Source organism: Ahaetulla prasina, chromosome 2 (genome assembly GCF_028640845.1).
Source record: "Ahaetulla prasina isolate Xishuangbanna chromosome 2, ASM2864084v1, whole genome shotgun sequence".
NCBI classification, from domain to species: Eukaryota; Metazoa; Chordata; class Lepidosauria; order Squamata; family Colubridae; genus Ahaetulla; species Ahaetulla prasina.
This window is the reverse complement of record NC_080540.1, coordinates 81,060,653-81,076,794: the sequence shown is the minus strand read 5'-3', so window position 1 is coordinate 81,076,794 and position 16,142 is coordinate 81,060,653. Positions and strand designations below refer to the sequence as shown.

The window sequence follows — 16,142 nt, the reverse complement described above, 5'->3', positions numbered from 1 at the left end:
GCTGCCAGTGCGAGACCCAGATGACGAGCATCTTAAGGCGGCCAGGTAAGAAGGGCCAGCTCTTTGGGGCTTGGATTTCTTAGGGATTTCTGCCTGAGTTCCTCAAGTGCTAGGATGCCAGCTGAGATGAGCTTAGGGTTTCAGACTTGTTTATAGAGATACTTTTTCTCTCTTACTACAAATAGTTTGTACAATACATCCATAGTTAAGCATGGTTTATCAAGCCAGTTTACTGGCTTCACATGGCACACCAGATCCTAAACTAATGGCTTAAATTGTTGTTGGCTGATGTGAGGTGTTGTATGAACACACTTGCTTCATGGCTTTATCACCTGCTGGTGGGAAAGCGGGGGGGAGAGAAGTCCTTTTCCTCCCCTTGACGGTGGGGTGTGATTGAAATAGGTTGGGCATTGTGTGAAGTGTCTTCTGCATGCACTCTGTCTCTATTTCCTTTCCTTTCCCCTCCCTTCCCCTGACATTACTGTTTCTTCTCCACTCTCTGCCTTCCCTTTCATTTCTTTTTCTAGAGAAAAGTTTGTCTTGGAACTCCGGAGCCCCCGTTACACTCACCTGCGTGACTGGCACCACCAGCGATCAGCTACCTCTCTGAATGTGCTCTCCTAGGACGTGTAGACTGATCCTGCCTTGCTCTTCCAACTCGACCCTCCTGTTGATTGTATGCAATGCAGATGTTATATAGGGAGGGCACATTTCTGTCTGTTTCCTTCTGGCTGTTGAGTGTAACTTGAAAATAGGAAGTCCCCACAACTCCTGGAATGTCATGATTGAGAATTACTTAGTTAGGAACTAGAAATAAGCAGGAGACATTTGTTTTACAGACTCACACTTTGAATTCCATGCCTCACTTCCATGCCCTCAGTGGAAAGAAACTTTAGAATCCAGCTTGATCATTGGAGAGGAGGATTAGTTTCCCCACCTAAAAGAAATGTTCTGGAAGAAGGAAGCTGTTTCCACTGAAGTGGGAATTATTTCCTGAATAAAGAAACAGCATGTATAATGTATGGCTGGCATATTCTACTGATGGAAGATCTTCTGGATTTTGTCAAGACTGGACTTGTTTTTATGAACTGTCAGGAGTTTTTTCCCTCCTGGATAAGCATTACAGGAAAAGATGGCACCTTTAGCCATTTGTTTTGTTTGGCTTCTATTGATGGACATTTATAAACTAGCCTTCTTCCAAGGAATGTAAGATCACATGCATGGCACTCTGCCCTTCCCTCACAATGCAGTGAGGCGAGCTAGGTGCAGGAAGAATGACTGGCCCAAGGAAACACAGCGTAATTCGTGTAAGCATTGGGGTTTGAACCTTAGCCTCCCAATACCTGCACAGGTAGTTCTCAGTTTAACCAATTCAAAAATCTCCTTGGGCGGCCTAGAATCTTGGAACAGTTAGGGCTGTACAGTCTGTCTTTGCCACTTTCTGACATAGTTTCTCAGCACTGGACTGGAAATGAAGAAATGCTCTTCTCCAGATCAGGGGTCTCCAACCTTGGCAATTTTAAGACATGTGGATTTCAATTCCCAGAGTTCCTCAGCCAGCAAAGTTTTCCTGGCTGAGGAACTCTGGGAATTGAAATCCACAAGTCTTAAAGTTGCCAAGGTTGGAGACCCCTGCTCCAGATAACCCCCTTTTGCCTCTCCACAACTTAATTTGGGACAGACAACCACGTTTGAGAAGTGCGATAGAGATGCTTTTGCTGGGATCAGAGCAGATTCGGGAAGAGGGATGAATTACTCTGTATCTCTTTCTGCATCTAGAATGTCCTTGTCCCTCATGGAGGGCATGTTGCATGCTCCTCTGTTGGCTACCACTCTGCTGTTGTGAGAGTTTTCTCAATGTTTGGTCTACATGCATGATGAAGAATTCAACTATTATCTGTACAGTGCTGTAACCGCCCACTCTTGAGTGCCTGAAATGTAGTTAAGACTTTGCAGTCTAGATGGAGACTCACTTACTACTTTCCATTTTGTAGTAAAAAATAAATGCTTCTATTCTCATGTCTGGCTTCTGCCTATTTATTATTGTATAGGCAACTGAAACTGGAGATGCTGAGTCACTGGTGAACTAAGCCAAGCTGTGGGTGAGGAATTGTTCTTCAGTGGAGTTTCAGCCTGTGTGTCATCTGAAAGGTCACTCAGGATGCAGTTGGGAAAGCAGTCTCTGTTCACTTTTAAGCTTGGAGTTTTCTTACTTTTTGGTGCTGGTTGACATCCATCTCCATGGCCTGAGGGTTAGGTCTGGAAAAACTAGAGGATTGATGGCCTTCGTGGCAACTGGCAACCACAGGCTTGTCCCAAACAATCTCTGCTCCCGTGCATGCAGATTGGCCTACATTGAACATTAATTTTCCTCACAATGTTTGGGCTGTGATCCTGATGTGGAAAGCATATCTATCGCTTTGTTGTGATCAGTTCATTTCCTGGCCCATTTGAGATGTCCTGCCACTGAGGACTTTTGCGGACTGTGTAACTTATTAGCATGGTCTGTCCAAGGTACTTGAGAAATTTCTTTGTACCTGATAGGCAGTTTCATTTATTGCCAGGTTGACCTCTGGCATCAGGAGGGTGATTCAGGCTCCTTGATAAGATTGCATTCACTACTCCTGGAGTACATCTTTTTTGAGGAACTTTGGGAGAGATGAAGCAGAAAATGTGATACTTGGAGAGTTGATGGAAAAAAAACAAGGACTCAACCTGAGTATGGGTGGGAGCTCAAACTCAAACCTTTATCATGACAGTAAAAAAAATGCAGTTCTCCAATGTTGCATGTTTGTCTGTTTGTTTATATCCCACTTTTATTATTTTTACAAATCATTCGAGGTGGTGAACATGTGCACCTTCCGCTTCCTATTTTCTCACAACCGCAACCCTGTAAGGTGAGCTGGGTTAAAGAGAGAGTGAATGACTGGCCTAAGGCACCCAGCTGGCTTTCATTGCTAAGGGGGGAGGTCTAGAACTCACAGACTCAGCTTTTTAGCCTGATGTTTTAATTATTAGACCAAACTGGCATTGGTGGACTGTTGATTAGCAGCATCATTTAGTATGTCTAGGGCTTTCTTGGGGAGCGTGAGTAGGTGTAGTTGCCTCCTGGCCATTGTAGTTGTTTCATACAGCATTTTCTGATATACTTACTCAGAGTTCCTGAAGTTTTAACTCTTATGGTTGATGTTCAGTGAGGTGATGCAGGTGATACCGTACCCTATTATGCTTTTGGTCTGTAGACTTTGATGATGTAGTCTCTGGATACACTGTGGCTATCCCCATGCCCTCACTTGCTTTGCAAGGTATTGTTGGGGGCATAACTGGCTGGATTTGGAAGGTGACAATGCCTGCAGTTTTGAAGGAAGCTTCTCCTTAATAGAAACCTGCATCTGGTTATTTTTGACAGCTATTTGACACCTCTTTTTAGGTGATGTTTTTGAGTGGGTGGGAACAGTTCTTACACAATCAAAAACAAACAACTTGATGTCACATTTGGCTGTTATCAAAACATGGATCAAATAGAAACTTCCCATTCCACCCAAAAGAGAGTCACTTGCAGGCATATACTGTACACTGAGCACAGGTAGGGGAGAGGTGCAATAATTTAAATATTGATTGGACGACGTAGAAATTAGGGACATGGTGGCTTAGTGGGTAAGGCGCTGAGCTTGTCGATCGAAAGGTCAGCAGTTCAGCAGTTCGAATCCCTAGTGCTGCCATGTAACGGGGTGAGCTCCCGTTACTTGTCCCAGCTTCTGCCAATCTAGCATTTCGAAAGCATGTAAAAAATGCAAGTAGAAAAATAGGGACCACCTTTGGTGGGAAGGTAACAGCGTTTCGTGTGCCTTTGGCGTTGAGTCATGCCAGCCACATAACCACGGAGACGTCTTCTGACAATGCTGACTCTTCAGCTTTGAAACGGAGATGAGCACTGCCCCCTAGAAGAACAACTAGCACGTATGTGCGAGGGGAACCTTTACCTTTACCTTACGTAGAAATTGCATTGAACACCCAGCAGTTGCTGGAATTCTTTTGTAATGGCTTTTTAGATTTTCTAAAAAGCTGCAAGTCTTTGGAAATTATGACTTTCCGTGTGTGTGTGTGTGTGTGTGTGTGTGCGCGCGCGCACACACACACACACACACACACACACACACACACGTATGGACTTTCCACAGTAAATCTCATGTTCTTGTACCTTTGGGTGCTTGTTTCTAGTCCAGCTCACTGGAAAGAAGTTTGTCAAGGATTCCAGTCTAAAAGACCAGTCTAGAAGAAGCAGATTATTTGAATGTATTTCAGTTAAAGCTCAGTTTTGAGCATAGGATAGAGACGGAGTTGGCCACTCAAATTGATGATTTTTTTGAGATTTGCACAGAAGTAGTGCATCCTTCAAAGGGACTCAGTGGCTCAGTGGCTCAGATGCTGAGCTTGTCGATCAGAAGGTCAGCAGTTCAGCGGTTTGAATCCCTAGCACCATGTAATGGAGTGAGCTCCTGGTACTTGTCCCAGCTTCTGCCAACCTAGCAGTTTGAAAGCACATAAAAAATGCAAGTTGAAAAATAGGGATGACTTTGGTGGGAAGGTAACAGTGTTCCATGCATTTTTGGCGTTTAGTCATGCCGGCCACATAACCACGGAGACATCTTCGGACAACACTGGCTCTTTGGCTTAGAAACGGAGATGAGCACTGCCCCCTAGAAGTCGGGAATCACAAGCATGCATGTGCAGGGGAACCTTGACCTTCATCTTTAGTGCATCCTTCATGACTTTTAGACTTTTCTGTGGCCTTCAGGACCATTAATTATGGGGAGTAGAAGCACTGTGTATAGTGATACTGTTTCTTCCTGTTCCAGTTGGTTGACATTAAGAGAACAGTTTGGGTAAATAATCATTCCCTTATGGGGTGGCACAAGGTTTGGTCTTTTCTAGTCTGATTTTTAGCATCTACATAAATTGCTGGAAAAAGTAACCCACTGTTCATGGGTGAGATATTAATATGCAAATTATACTTAACATTACCTCCCTGGGCCTGCCAGAGATGACACTGAAGTCTTGTCCTGATGTCTGGAGGTTTTGGGGTTCTGCATAGAATAAAACAGAAGGATAAAAATGAATCCCCTGGTGAAATTGTTATTTGTTCACTGAGGATCTCTGTTGGCTCCAGTGTTTTTTGGGAGGAGAGGGGAGCACTATGCTTGAAAGAGATGATCTGTAACTTGGACTCATGGCTGCTGCTGGAGATGGGCACATGTAGTTAACTATGGTTAGGAGGGCCTTTGGCTAGCTTCAATTAGTATGCCATTTGCAACCCTATCTAGAGTGTGGCCATAATGGAGACTCAGGACCTCATTAGTGCTTGTTTGGAATACTCCAATGTGACTCACATGGATTGCTTTTGCGGGCCACTCAGTAACTGCAATTAGTCCATTTGCTAGCTGCCATTATTTTTTTTCCCCATGAGCATATTATAGCTGTACTGTGAATGCAGGTTTTAACCTATATTGGAAAATACTTACGGTAATAATTTGCCACCTTGGTACCTTGCAAAACCATTTTCTCCAACTAGAATTGACTCATCTAATACATCTATCCTGGGGAAATATGTTGATAGCATCCCATATTTGTGTGGTGAAGTCCAAGAGACTGCTTCTTAATAATCATGCAAATATTCTGGATTATTTTACGTAAATGCTGTCTGTGGTAGCCTTCCATAAATTAATGAAAGTGGAGTTTTTCTAGACTGTTGTCCTCATTTTATATCTACACACACACACACACATACAGACACACACATACATACATACATACATACATACATACATACATACATACTGTGTTTTCCCAAAAATAAGACCCCATCTTATATTTTTTTGAATCCTGAAATTGGCCTTATTGCCATGCACTCAAAAGGTGTGTATATATATATATATATATATATATATATATATATATATATATATATATATATATATATATATATATATATATATATGTATGTAGGTCTTTGGTTATTCGAGTTTTCTCCCGCGTAAAATTGGAAGTGTCTTGGCGACGTTTCGATGAAGTCTCATTCGTCATCTTCATGCTTCAGCTTCATGCTTCTGGGAGCAATGTTTCTTAGGGCCAATTCTGTTCTTTTTAGGATGCGTTTGGCGGCTACAAAGTTGGAGTGGAATTTCAATTGGAAGCATGTGGGGATTAAATTTTGATCTCGGCAGTTTCATAGGAATGCAAGGTCACATAAAATGGAAGCTCTTTGGACTTCTAGTTTTTCATAGGTCCTGGTCAGATGGTGGATTTCCTCCCCGTAGAGGTGCAATATTTGTTTTCTGAGGTTTTCGCGGGTGTTTGTATGTAGGTCTTTGGTTATTCGGGTTTTCTCCCGCGTAAAATTGGAAGTGTCTTGGCGACATTTTTGCTCTCAGAAGCACGAAGCTGAAGCCTGAAGATGACGAATGAGACTTCGTCGAAACGTCGCCAAGACACTTCCAATTTTATGCAGGAGAAAACCCAAATAACCAAAGAGCTACAGATAGATAGATAGATAGATAGATAGATAGATAGATAGATAGATAGATAGATAGATAGATAGATAGATAGATAGATAGATAGATAGATAGATAGATAGATAGATAGATTCTTAGACTTTCCACAGTAAGTCTCATGTTCTTGTACCTTTGGGTGCTTGTTTATCTGTTCTAGTCCAGCTGACTGGAAGAAGTTTCTCAAGGATTCCTGTGTAGAAGACTAGTCTAGAAGAAGCACATTATTTGAATGTATTTCAGTTAAAGTTCAGTTTTGAGCAGAGGACAGAGATGGAGTTGGCCACTGAAACTGATGATTTTATTGAGATTTGTACAAAAGTAGTGCATCCTTCAAAGGGATGCCGTGGCTAAGATGCTGAGCTTGTCAATCAGAAGGTCGGCAGTTCAGCGGTTTGAAACCCTAGTGCCACGTAACAGAGTGAGCTCCCGTTACTTGTCCCAGCTTCTGCCAACCTAGCAGTTTGAATGCATGTAAAAAATGCAAGTAGAAAAATAGGGACCACTTTGGTGGGACGGTAACTCTAACCCTTCCCACCTATTTACTATATATACAGTACATATATAGATACAGATATAAAAAAAATAGGGACCACCTTTGATGGGAAGGTAACAGCATTCCGTGCGCCTTTGGCATTTAGTCATACAGGCCACATGACCATGGAGATGTCTTCGGACAGTGCTGGCTCTTCAGCTCAGAAATGGAGATGAGCACCGCCCCATAGAGTTGGGAACGACTAGCACATATGTGCGAGGGGAACCTTTACCTATAGATATAGATTATATAGATATATAAATATATAGATATATAGATGTATGTGTATGGCTACACACACACAGAGAGAGAGAGAGAGAGAGACATATTTATATATGTCAACACACACAGACATATATTGTTTGGGTGGAGGGTCGGACTAGATGATCTACAAGGTACCTTCCAACTCTGTTAATCTAATCTAATATACATACACATACACATACACATATACATATCACATACACACACACACACACACACACACACACACACACATACTGTATATAAAAGAAATTAATATTTTCAAGTGCTGTTTTATCTTGGCACCTTTGGGAGCAGAAGCCTATCAGCAATCTGGAGCTTCCTTCTTTTCCTTTTCCTCAATGAACTATTTTCTAGGATTACATTATTAGGTAGCTAGTAAGAAACTGTGGTGGTTGAGCCTTCTGTTCTTGTGATGGGGCACAGATACAAAAAACACCCTTTAGGCAAATCATTGTATGAGGTAAAAATTCACAGAGGTTTTTTTTTTTAAAAAAAAAGGACAAAGTCCCTTGATCTGGAGCAGAACAAACCACTGCATGGCCTCTGTAATGTGCCAGCATTCCATTGTTCTTTTCAGCCTGGGAGGATGTGGTGCGGATCTTGCTGAGCTGTGCCACTTTTCACTGTAGGTGGGGGATCTTAAGTGTGAGGAACAATCTGTGTTGAGAGAGAGAGAGAGAGAGAGAGAGAGAGAGCAGTCTCTGATGTGAAGAAACATTGCCTGTGTGTTTTAAAGGTGTGTGTGATCATTTTCAGATCTACAGTCCATCGTTTGCACTCAGAATGGTAGAGTTTAGTTAAAGGTACATACCACAGTTGTTCTTGCATGGGATTGGGGTGGGTGGGGTATTTGCACCCTGAGAGGGTGTTTTCTTTCAGCTGACCCCAACTAGGTATCTAAGAAAGAATTGAGATGCCTGTGTTTTATTTTCCCTCTCTTGGGGCTGCTCAGGGTTGTTCTCTGCCTCTTCACTTCGCCTGACAAGCTCTATACATTTGTTCAGTTCTTCCATTTTTCTATTTTTGGTGAGCTTCTGCTCCAGCGCAGGCCCGCTGCTCCTGGCCGGCAGCATTTTCTGCTGAAGTGCAGGTAGCATCTTGCTCTCTTCTTTCTGGATCATCTGCTGGAAAAGGCTGGCTTCAGGGCTGAGGTGGCTTCCTCTGCAATTCATCACACAAACTAAACTGCCACTTGATTTCACCTCTTCCCTGCCATAGAGCTCCCTGCGGTAGTATTTGGCCTTGAAATGTCCCTTTAAGCTCTGCACTGATAATTTATTTCTACTGGATCTAGTAAGCCGGTTGGTTGTCCTTTTGCAGGCACAAGGCCTGAACATCTGGGGCAATCTAGCGTGGTCCTAATAACCCTGTTGGTTTGGGACGGACATATGTTCCAATTGAAACACCCCTGACTAGAGTTGTGTGTGAAAACAGCATGAAACTAGCATTGGTACCCAAGTATTCACCACATCACAGAACGCATGTAATCATCAGAGAGATGAGGGCAAAAAAAGCTGGGTTGGCTAATTTTCTTAAAATGTTAAGAATTTACTTCAGTGTCATTCCAGTAGGATTCAGAAAAGATGGAGTGTTCTGGGGATGTTTTCAAGCAAAGTTTGGTGTTTTGTTTTGTTTTTTAAAGCTGCCTCCTGACAGCTACACCAGATGCACAGCTTAAGTGTAAGTTGCCAACTCCAAAAACAGTTTTGGCACTCCAGCAACTTTGTCTCAAATGCCTTCAGTCAGAGGTACGGGATGACATTTTGTGCCTTGTTTTGATCAGGATCTTCAATTCTGCTAACTCTCCTGTGTGGGAAAGTCCTACTACAATTCCTGCAGGGAGCCTTAGTAGAGTGTGCTCTTTTACAACATTAATACCAGGCATTGTTTCTATACCATTGTTTAATGACTTGGGAACTGCCCCAACAATTATTATCCTAACAACTGCCACAACAGAAAACTATTTAAGAGATGTTTCCTTTGTAAGCATGCAGACACACACCTCCTCCTGCAGCCTTTGACTCAATCTTGACTGGCCTGGAGGAATGCAGTGGGCCTGGGGAAGAGTTGACTGTTGTTTCCCCGTGTCTCTTTTTAGCAAGGGAAACTATATAGAGGAATCAATGTTCTTCTGAATGTGTGTGGAGACAATAGTCCCTGTCCTTAGTGCTCTCCACAGTAGTTCTTTAAACCTTCTTTCGAGGCTAAATTGGACTTTTCTTTCATCCTGTGGAAGGCAAAAGTGGGATGCCATCTTTCCACATAAGTTGGAAGAATACTTTTCTTCTCAGGCAGCTTTGGACTTTCTGGGCTCAGAACTGACTTCCTGCTTAGTTTCATGAAACCCCCCCCACTTCCTTTAACTCTACTGTGTGTTGGGGAACCAAACCAGCCAATAGGGGTCACTGCTACACAGAGAACTCGGCCTATGCTCTCCTTGTCCTGGTTTTAATTCCTGCCTGGGGAGGAGGAAAGTGGGGCTCCCGAAGGCTTAAGAATTTAGGTTGGGTTCTCTCCTCTGTTAAATGTATTGTGAAGGGCCAGCCTCTGCTTGGGTTGTAAGGTAAAAGGTCAGGTTATTTGGAACTAATTGGTTATTTTGTAGCCAGGTCTCCATACCAGATCCGCCTTCTGCACCAGCCTTGACAGTGGAGCCTGGATATGGTAAGCAGGAGCTCTGTGCATGCTAAGGAGAAAGGCAGCTGGAGTGGTGGTCCCTCAGCAGGAAAATTGGGAGGGGATGGGTGGCGGCGACAAGGGAAACCTCAACGGAATGTCCCTTTCCTGGTTGTGGAAACTGCTACAGCTTTCAACTCTGTAAAACAGTGAGCTCATTTTAAATGGTCCTTTGTGCGTTCATCGATTAGAAGCAGATTTATTATTTCCCTAAAGAAAAACCAAGGGTAAGGTATTTCCAATGACCCACACACAGAGTCGGAGCGTGAGCCTTGCACATTTTGGATCATCCAAGCACCCCATAAACGTGCAGTGCCAGATAACCTTGTGTAATTTCCACCAGGTTCTACTGCTCCAAAGCCTGCACCTATCACAGGCCCTTCCAGTCGTCCACCCTGGGCTGTGGATCCTTCCTTCGCTGAGCGATATGCACCAGATAAAACTAGCACTGTGCTGAGCACGCACAGCCAGCCAGCCACCCCAACGCCGGTGCAGAACCGCAACTCTATTGTCCAGGCTGCCCAGCAAGCTCCAGAGAGTGCCAGCAAAACGCCCATCTGCTATCAGTGCAACAAAATCATCAGGTAAGCCACAGAGTTTTTCGTCTAGGGTGGGGAACTCATTGTGGTCTCCCTCCGCTGCTATATTACAGCTCCAGCGACCCAGACAACATGGCCAGCGGTTAGAAATGCTGTTGGTTGTACTTTAGCAACATCTAGTGGGGCCCTGCTATTCCTCTCTTTTCTCCCTCATTACTTGATTGAGGAGATAAATGTACAAATTGCCTTTGCCTAATGAGGATTGAATATGTGTGAAGTGAACAGGAGTCTCAGAAGTGTGCTTTTTGGCTTCCTGCAATGTGCGTAATGCAGGCTGGTGGGAGAGAACCTGTCTTTCCAACTGAAGAGAGTTGCTGCCAATCCGCCACTCACCCTTTCTCTTTGCTTTCCAACAGGGGGCGCTACCTGATGGCTCTGGGACGCTACTACCACCCAGAAGAGTTCACCTGCACACAGTGCAGGAAGGTGCTTGATGAGGGTGGCTTCTTTGAAGAAAAGGGCTCCATCTTTTGCCCCAAGTGTTATGACATGCGCTACGCCCCCAATTGCGCCAAGTGCAAGAAGAAGATTACAGGGGTGAGTTCAGGTGAAAGGCCTTCAGGTTAGCAGGTTACGCCCTCAGGTATGCTGAAAGTTAGGAACATTTAGGAAAGCCTGGTTGACTCTTAACCCTTTAGCTGTTCCTGGTTTACAGTTCCCTTCCTTCCAGTTTTTTAGTCGGTCTGGCTAAGCCAATGACAGCTAAAGTCCAGAAACAGCTAGGGAGGTCACAGTTAAGCTTACATTGTATTAATTCAAGGGGAGATAATAATATGCTTGTTTCGTCAAGTGCCTCATTCAGGCCTGGAACAGAAGTGGATGCTGATGTGTTGAAGATTAAGAGCTATAAGCTAAAAGTTCCTGGTCCGTTTTTCTCCAGGCATGTTTATCAATCTCCTGCCTATTCTAGCCTCTTCCTTCTCCCCCCCCCCCCCCGATTCCTAATGTGAGCACATGCTGGCCTAGGATTATCAAGATGATGGCTGTACAGCATGTTCGATGCTAAGTGCTTCATAAAGCTCTTTTTTCCCTAATTATCTCGTCTTATTGGCCAAGAAAGTGCATCCATTCAGTGGAGTGACTCACATTCCTGTATTGCTTTAGGAAATTATGCATGCTCTGAAGATGACCTGGCACGTTCAGTGCTTTGTCTGCGCTGCCTGCAGAACTCCCATCCGCAATCGTGCTTTCTACATAGAAGAGGGGCAGCCCTACTGTGAGAGAGGTACTGCATACCGAATAATTGAGGGATGGCTCTGTGTTTCAAGCTTTCTGAAAGCCTTTAGCTGCTATTCCAGCCTGATGAGATGGAATATCTCCTGATTGGTCCTGGTAGCATCAGAGTGCCTGGTACCAAAAAGGAAAGCCTTGAACAAAACACATATCATGCAATGTATTGCTAGCCCTGGATTTTCTATCCTGGGCAGCAGGAAGAACTTGCAAAATAAAATACTTGCTGTGCAATTTTCCTCTGTCCCTGGTTTGATCACCTTTTGTTGATGGTTGCTGGGCAGTGTCAGTTCTGCTAGGTTGCTATGGAGATGATAGATTAGTACCTGCATCACATAGAATGCCAACAAGCATGCTGGGAATTGTTTTTTTCCCCCCTCCTTTCATTCTGGGTCTGAACAATACTGCTCTGGAATATTCCATTAGGAAATGGTGGGGGGAGGGATGTGATTTCACTAACGAAATAGTCACTCCTTCCATCTCCATTCCCTGTTATTGGATGCTGTGAACAAATCTGGTATTCTCCCAGATGAACAAGCAGCTGCCTTTCATCAGAAAACGGGTGGAGACGGTGCACAGGATTCTTAACAGCATGTGTAGCCTTGCTTGACTCGAGTGTGAGGATTGTCAGCCATCTCTAGCCAAACAAGCAGCACAGTTGTGTTGGACTATAAGCTTAGCTTGTAACAGCAGAGACATGGAGCTGTGGGGGGAAGATCAGAAGGCAACCCAGAATAGAAATAGCAGATTTGTAGATCGGACTAAAAGATGTTAAGTAGAGCTGGTGGTATACTTAAGGAGCTCAGGCACTGGAAAGATAACCCTGAACAAAATCAGACGAACCGTCAATTATTTTTAAGAGTTGCCATGTTAATAACAAATTAGAAAATCAGTAACAGAAGATCCTGTGATGAATTTTCAGAATCTTCCCCTGGGCTGAGAAGGACTCCAGTCAGGAACCATGGAGAGTTTTGATGCTCAGCGTTGCTCAAGCAAAATAAAACTACAGCATATGGATACTTTGGGGCTTGGCCTTCCCACCAAACCATTTAATCTTCTACTACTCCATAGAAAATGCATGTTATGGGGGCCAGTGCAAGCAAAGCCCTTTCCCCCAGCATAGGTACAATATAGCATTATGTTTGAAAACGCTGGCTCAGGAATAATGTCATTTTTCTGTCCTCCTATCTCTCCCCCTTTGTGCAAGATTATGACAAGATGTTTGGAACTAAGTGCCGTGGCTGTGATTTCAAAATAGACGCTGGCGATCGTTTCCTTGAGGCCCTGGGCTTCAGCTGGCATGACACTTGCTTTGTTTGTGCGGTAAGACAGTTTCTCCCTTCTTTCCCTCTCTCAAGTTTTAACTAATCTAATTCTACTACCTTCTGCTGCACTTCAGGGAAATGTACTATAAAATAATTGCAGGCTATTATTCCCAGCCAGGGGCAGGACTGGCTGGCATAAGATGTGCTTCCTTCTTCCTGTGCACTGAGGTTGGAGCTACTTGATGGTGCCTACGCAAGCCCTTTTCTCACTGCTTTGTAACTAGCAACGTGAAGCTCTCCTGCTGATGAAATATAGTGGAGAGCCAATGTGGCATAGCAGTTGAGATGTTGGATCAGCAGAGAGACCCTTTCCATAGCCATGGGATGGCTGATCAGTGAACGGCATAAAGCCAGTCTTCCATTTTATCCAAGCCTATCTTGCAGGGTTGCTGTTGCAGAGCTCCTGGAGGAAATGAAGACATACGGTTATACCGTTTCCCTGAAAATAAGACATCCCCTGATAATAAGCCTAATTGGGCTTTTGAGTACATGCACTAAAATAAGCCCCCTCGCCTTCGAAAATAAGAACTCCCCAAAAATATTTAAATTCATGTTGGAGCACCCGGAGGCTCCAACTGGTCCAGAATGAGGCTGCGCGGGTGATAGAGGGAGCCACTTGTGGCTCCCATATAACACCTCTCCTGTGCAGGCTGCACTGGTTGCCGATGGTCTTCTGGGTGCAATTCAAGGTGCTGGTGACCACCTTCAAAGCGCTCCATGGCTTAGGACTGGGTTATCTATGGGATCTGCCACCGATAGCCTCCCATCGACCTGTGCGCTCTCACAGGGAGGGTCTCCTTAGGGTGCCGTCAGCCAAACAATGTCGGCTGGCGACCCCCGGAAGAGATCTTTCTCTGTGGGGGCTCCTACCCTCTGGAATGAGCTTCCTCCGGGGTTATGATCACTCCCCGACCTCCGGGCCTTCCGACGCGAGCTCAAGACCCTCTTGTTCCAGCGCGCAGGGTTGGCCTAATGGTGTTATGGTTTTTAATTGGGATTTTATTATCGTTTTTAATAGTTTTAATGTGAGCCAAAATTTAATTAGATTTTTATACTGTTTTTAATTCTTATTATGAATATTGTTTTATATTTGGCTGTACACCACCCTGAGTCCTTTGGGAGAAGGGCGGTATAGAAATTTAAATAAATAAATAAATAAATAAATAAATGTGCAGCTGGTCCCTGCCATTTCCTCTAGTTAGGGTTAGGGAGATAGAGCTAGAAATCAGGTAGGACGACAAGAGGAGCCCCATCTTGTTCCATGCGCCCCAAAATAACAAGACCTCCCCAAAAATAAGGCCAAATGCTTATTTCGGGGTTCAAAAAAATATGACGGGGTCTTATTTTCGGGGAAACACTAATTAATGTGGGGGGTGGCAACTGTGATGTGTGTTGATGGTAGCAGTAGGCAGGATTTGTCAGACTGACTTTCCCCCCTTCTATCATCTATCCGGGCCTTTATTATCAGGGGAGGGGGAGGGCGGAACTGGTGTGAATCTCATGGAGAATGTCTTTTTCCCCCACAGATTTGCCAGATCAATTTGGAAGGAAAGACATTCTATTCCAAAAAGGACAAGCCGCTGTGCAAGAGCCACGCTTTCTCCCATGTGTGAGGCGGAGGAGACCTTAAGTGCCCAAGCTGCTGCCTGCCCAAACTCTGCACCCCTCTTTCCTGTCCTGAGAGAGCCCCCAGACCACATGTCTCACTCGGCTATTTTTCCCCATAGAGGGAACGCTCAGGGTCCTTTTAGGGAGGTTTACAACTATTGTATTTCTTTGACCTAATCTGGTGTTCTTCCTACGTATTTGGCTTTTATTTCTTGCAGACTCCATCCAACTTGTGGTTGAAATTGCTAGATATTTGGGGAATTGAAGTCCAGGACTTCTAGAGGACACCAGCTTAGGGGAAGGATACTGTAGAGTTCTGTGCCCATTTCAGCCAAAGAAAGAAAGTCTCGAGAAGTTTCTCCCTAGTAAAGGATCCCAAATGATGGCATGCTTGAAAGGAAGCATCAGCTGGCCTTCCCCTGAAGTCATTAACTCAGTGAAAACTTGCTATTAAAGCTCCAGGGAAAAGTGGGGGAAGGCAGCTTTCCCCAGAGTTCACTAGCATTACTTTCTGTCCCCTTTTGCAATGTAATTACCAATAATCCTCTGCCCTTCCTTCTCTGACAAAGCATTTGCAAAGGGCTTATATAATCAGGTTGGCTCTGCCTTTTGCCCATTGGCATGCATTTCCAGCTATATTGCTCAGTGAAATTGCTTTTTCCAAAAAAAAAAAAGAAAAAAAAAAGCCCCAAACCCCAAATCTCTTTTCCTCCTAACCACTTGCTAGTAACAAAAATATGGGACCCCCTACCACAGAAAGTGAGTGGCTTATCTAAAGGATGGTGTTGTAAGTTTCCACAGACCAAGAAAAAGCTTACTTCAAAGTACCATACAGGAAAGAACAGTTTCAAGATCCTGCTTCTTCACATCAGCAAAAACTGCTTCTCCATCATGAGATGAACTTGGGACTCTATACTTAGGAACACAACTTTATATATACTGTAGCACAAAGCTTCTGAGGTCAGTGGTGGCCCCAAAGCACCCCTACCAAAGACCTACTATTTTTTTCTTTTGCTCTAAATGTATTTCTCAGAACCGTGCTGTTCAGCTAGGAGTCTGTGATTCCTCGCCACCTTTGATGCCCTAATAAAATATGTCTTTTAATTCTTCATCTTTGTGGGCTCTGATTGTTTAGGAGTTCCTAATGCTTGGAACATTGGAACTAGAGAAATCAGATGCAAATAATGGACGTTGGGAGCACAGTGCTGTTACTTTCTTTCTGTTCCTTGTTCTCTAATTGTACTTAGAGGAAATTTCAAGAGAAAGTAACTACTATTGTTGCAATTCAGAACCACTTATTTTATTTTGAAAAGCGACAACCAGCAAGCATCTTTTTATGCAATGATGATATTTT

General features: G+C 43.9%; 1 protein-coding gene across 4 annotated transcripts in view; it reads left to right on the top strand.

Annotated features, from left to right (window-relative positions):
• Window positions 1-15,897, top strand: part of PDLIM7 (PDZ and LIM domain 7) — a 62,960-nt gene extending 47,063 nt beyond the window's left edge. Inside the window, exons 7-13 of one of the 4 annotated variants that reach the window (XM_058167619.1) lie at window positions 9-45; window positions 4,446-4,483; window positions 10,370-10,610; window positions 10,982-11,162; window positions 11,730-11,850; window positions 13,063-13,178; window positions 14,707-15,897. In XM_058167619.1, coding sequence (XP_058023602.1) covers window positions 9-45; window positions 4,446-4,483; window positions 10,370-10,610; window positions 10,982-11,162; window positions 11,730-11,850; window positions 13,063-13,178; window positions 14,707-14,793 — 821 coding nt within the window. In that variant the 3' untranslated portion in view covers window positions 14,794-15,897. Of the gene's footprint in view, window positions 1-8; window positions 46-527; window positions 2,020-4,445; window positions 4,484-9,955; window positions 10,015-10,369; window positions 10,611-10,981; window positions 11,163-11,729; window positions 11,851-13,062; window positions 13,179-14,706 lie in introns of those variants that run through there. The other 3 variants (XM_058167616.1, XM_058167617.1, XM_058167618.1) reach the window with 3 other exon arrangements.
• The last annotated feature ends 245 nt before the right edge of the window (window positions 15,898-16,142 follow it).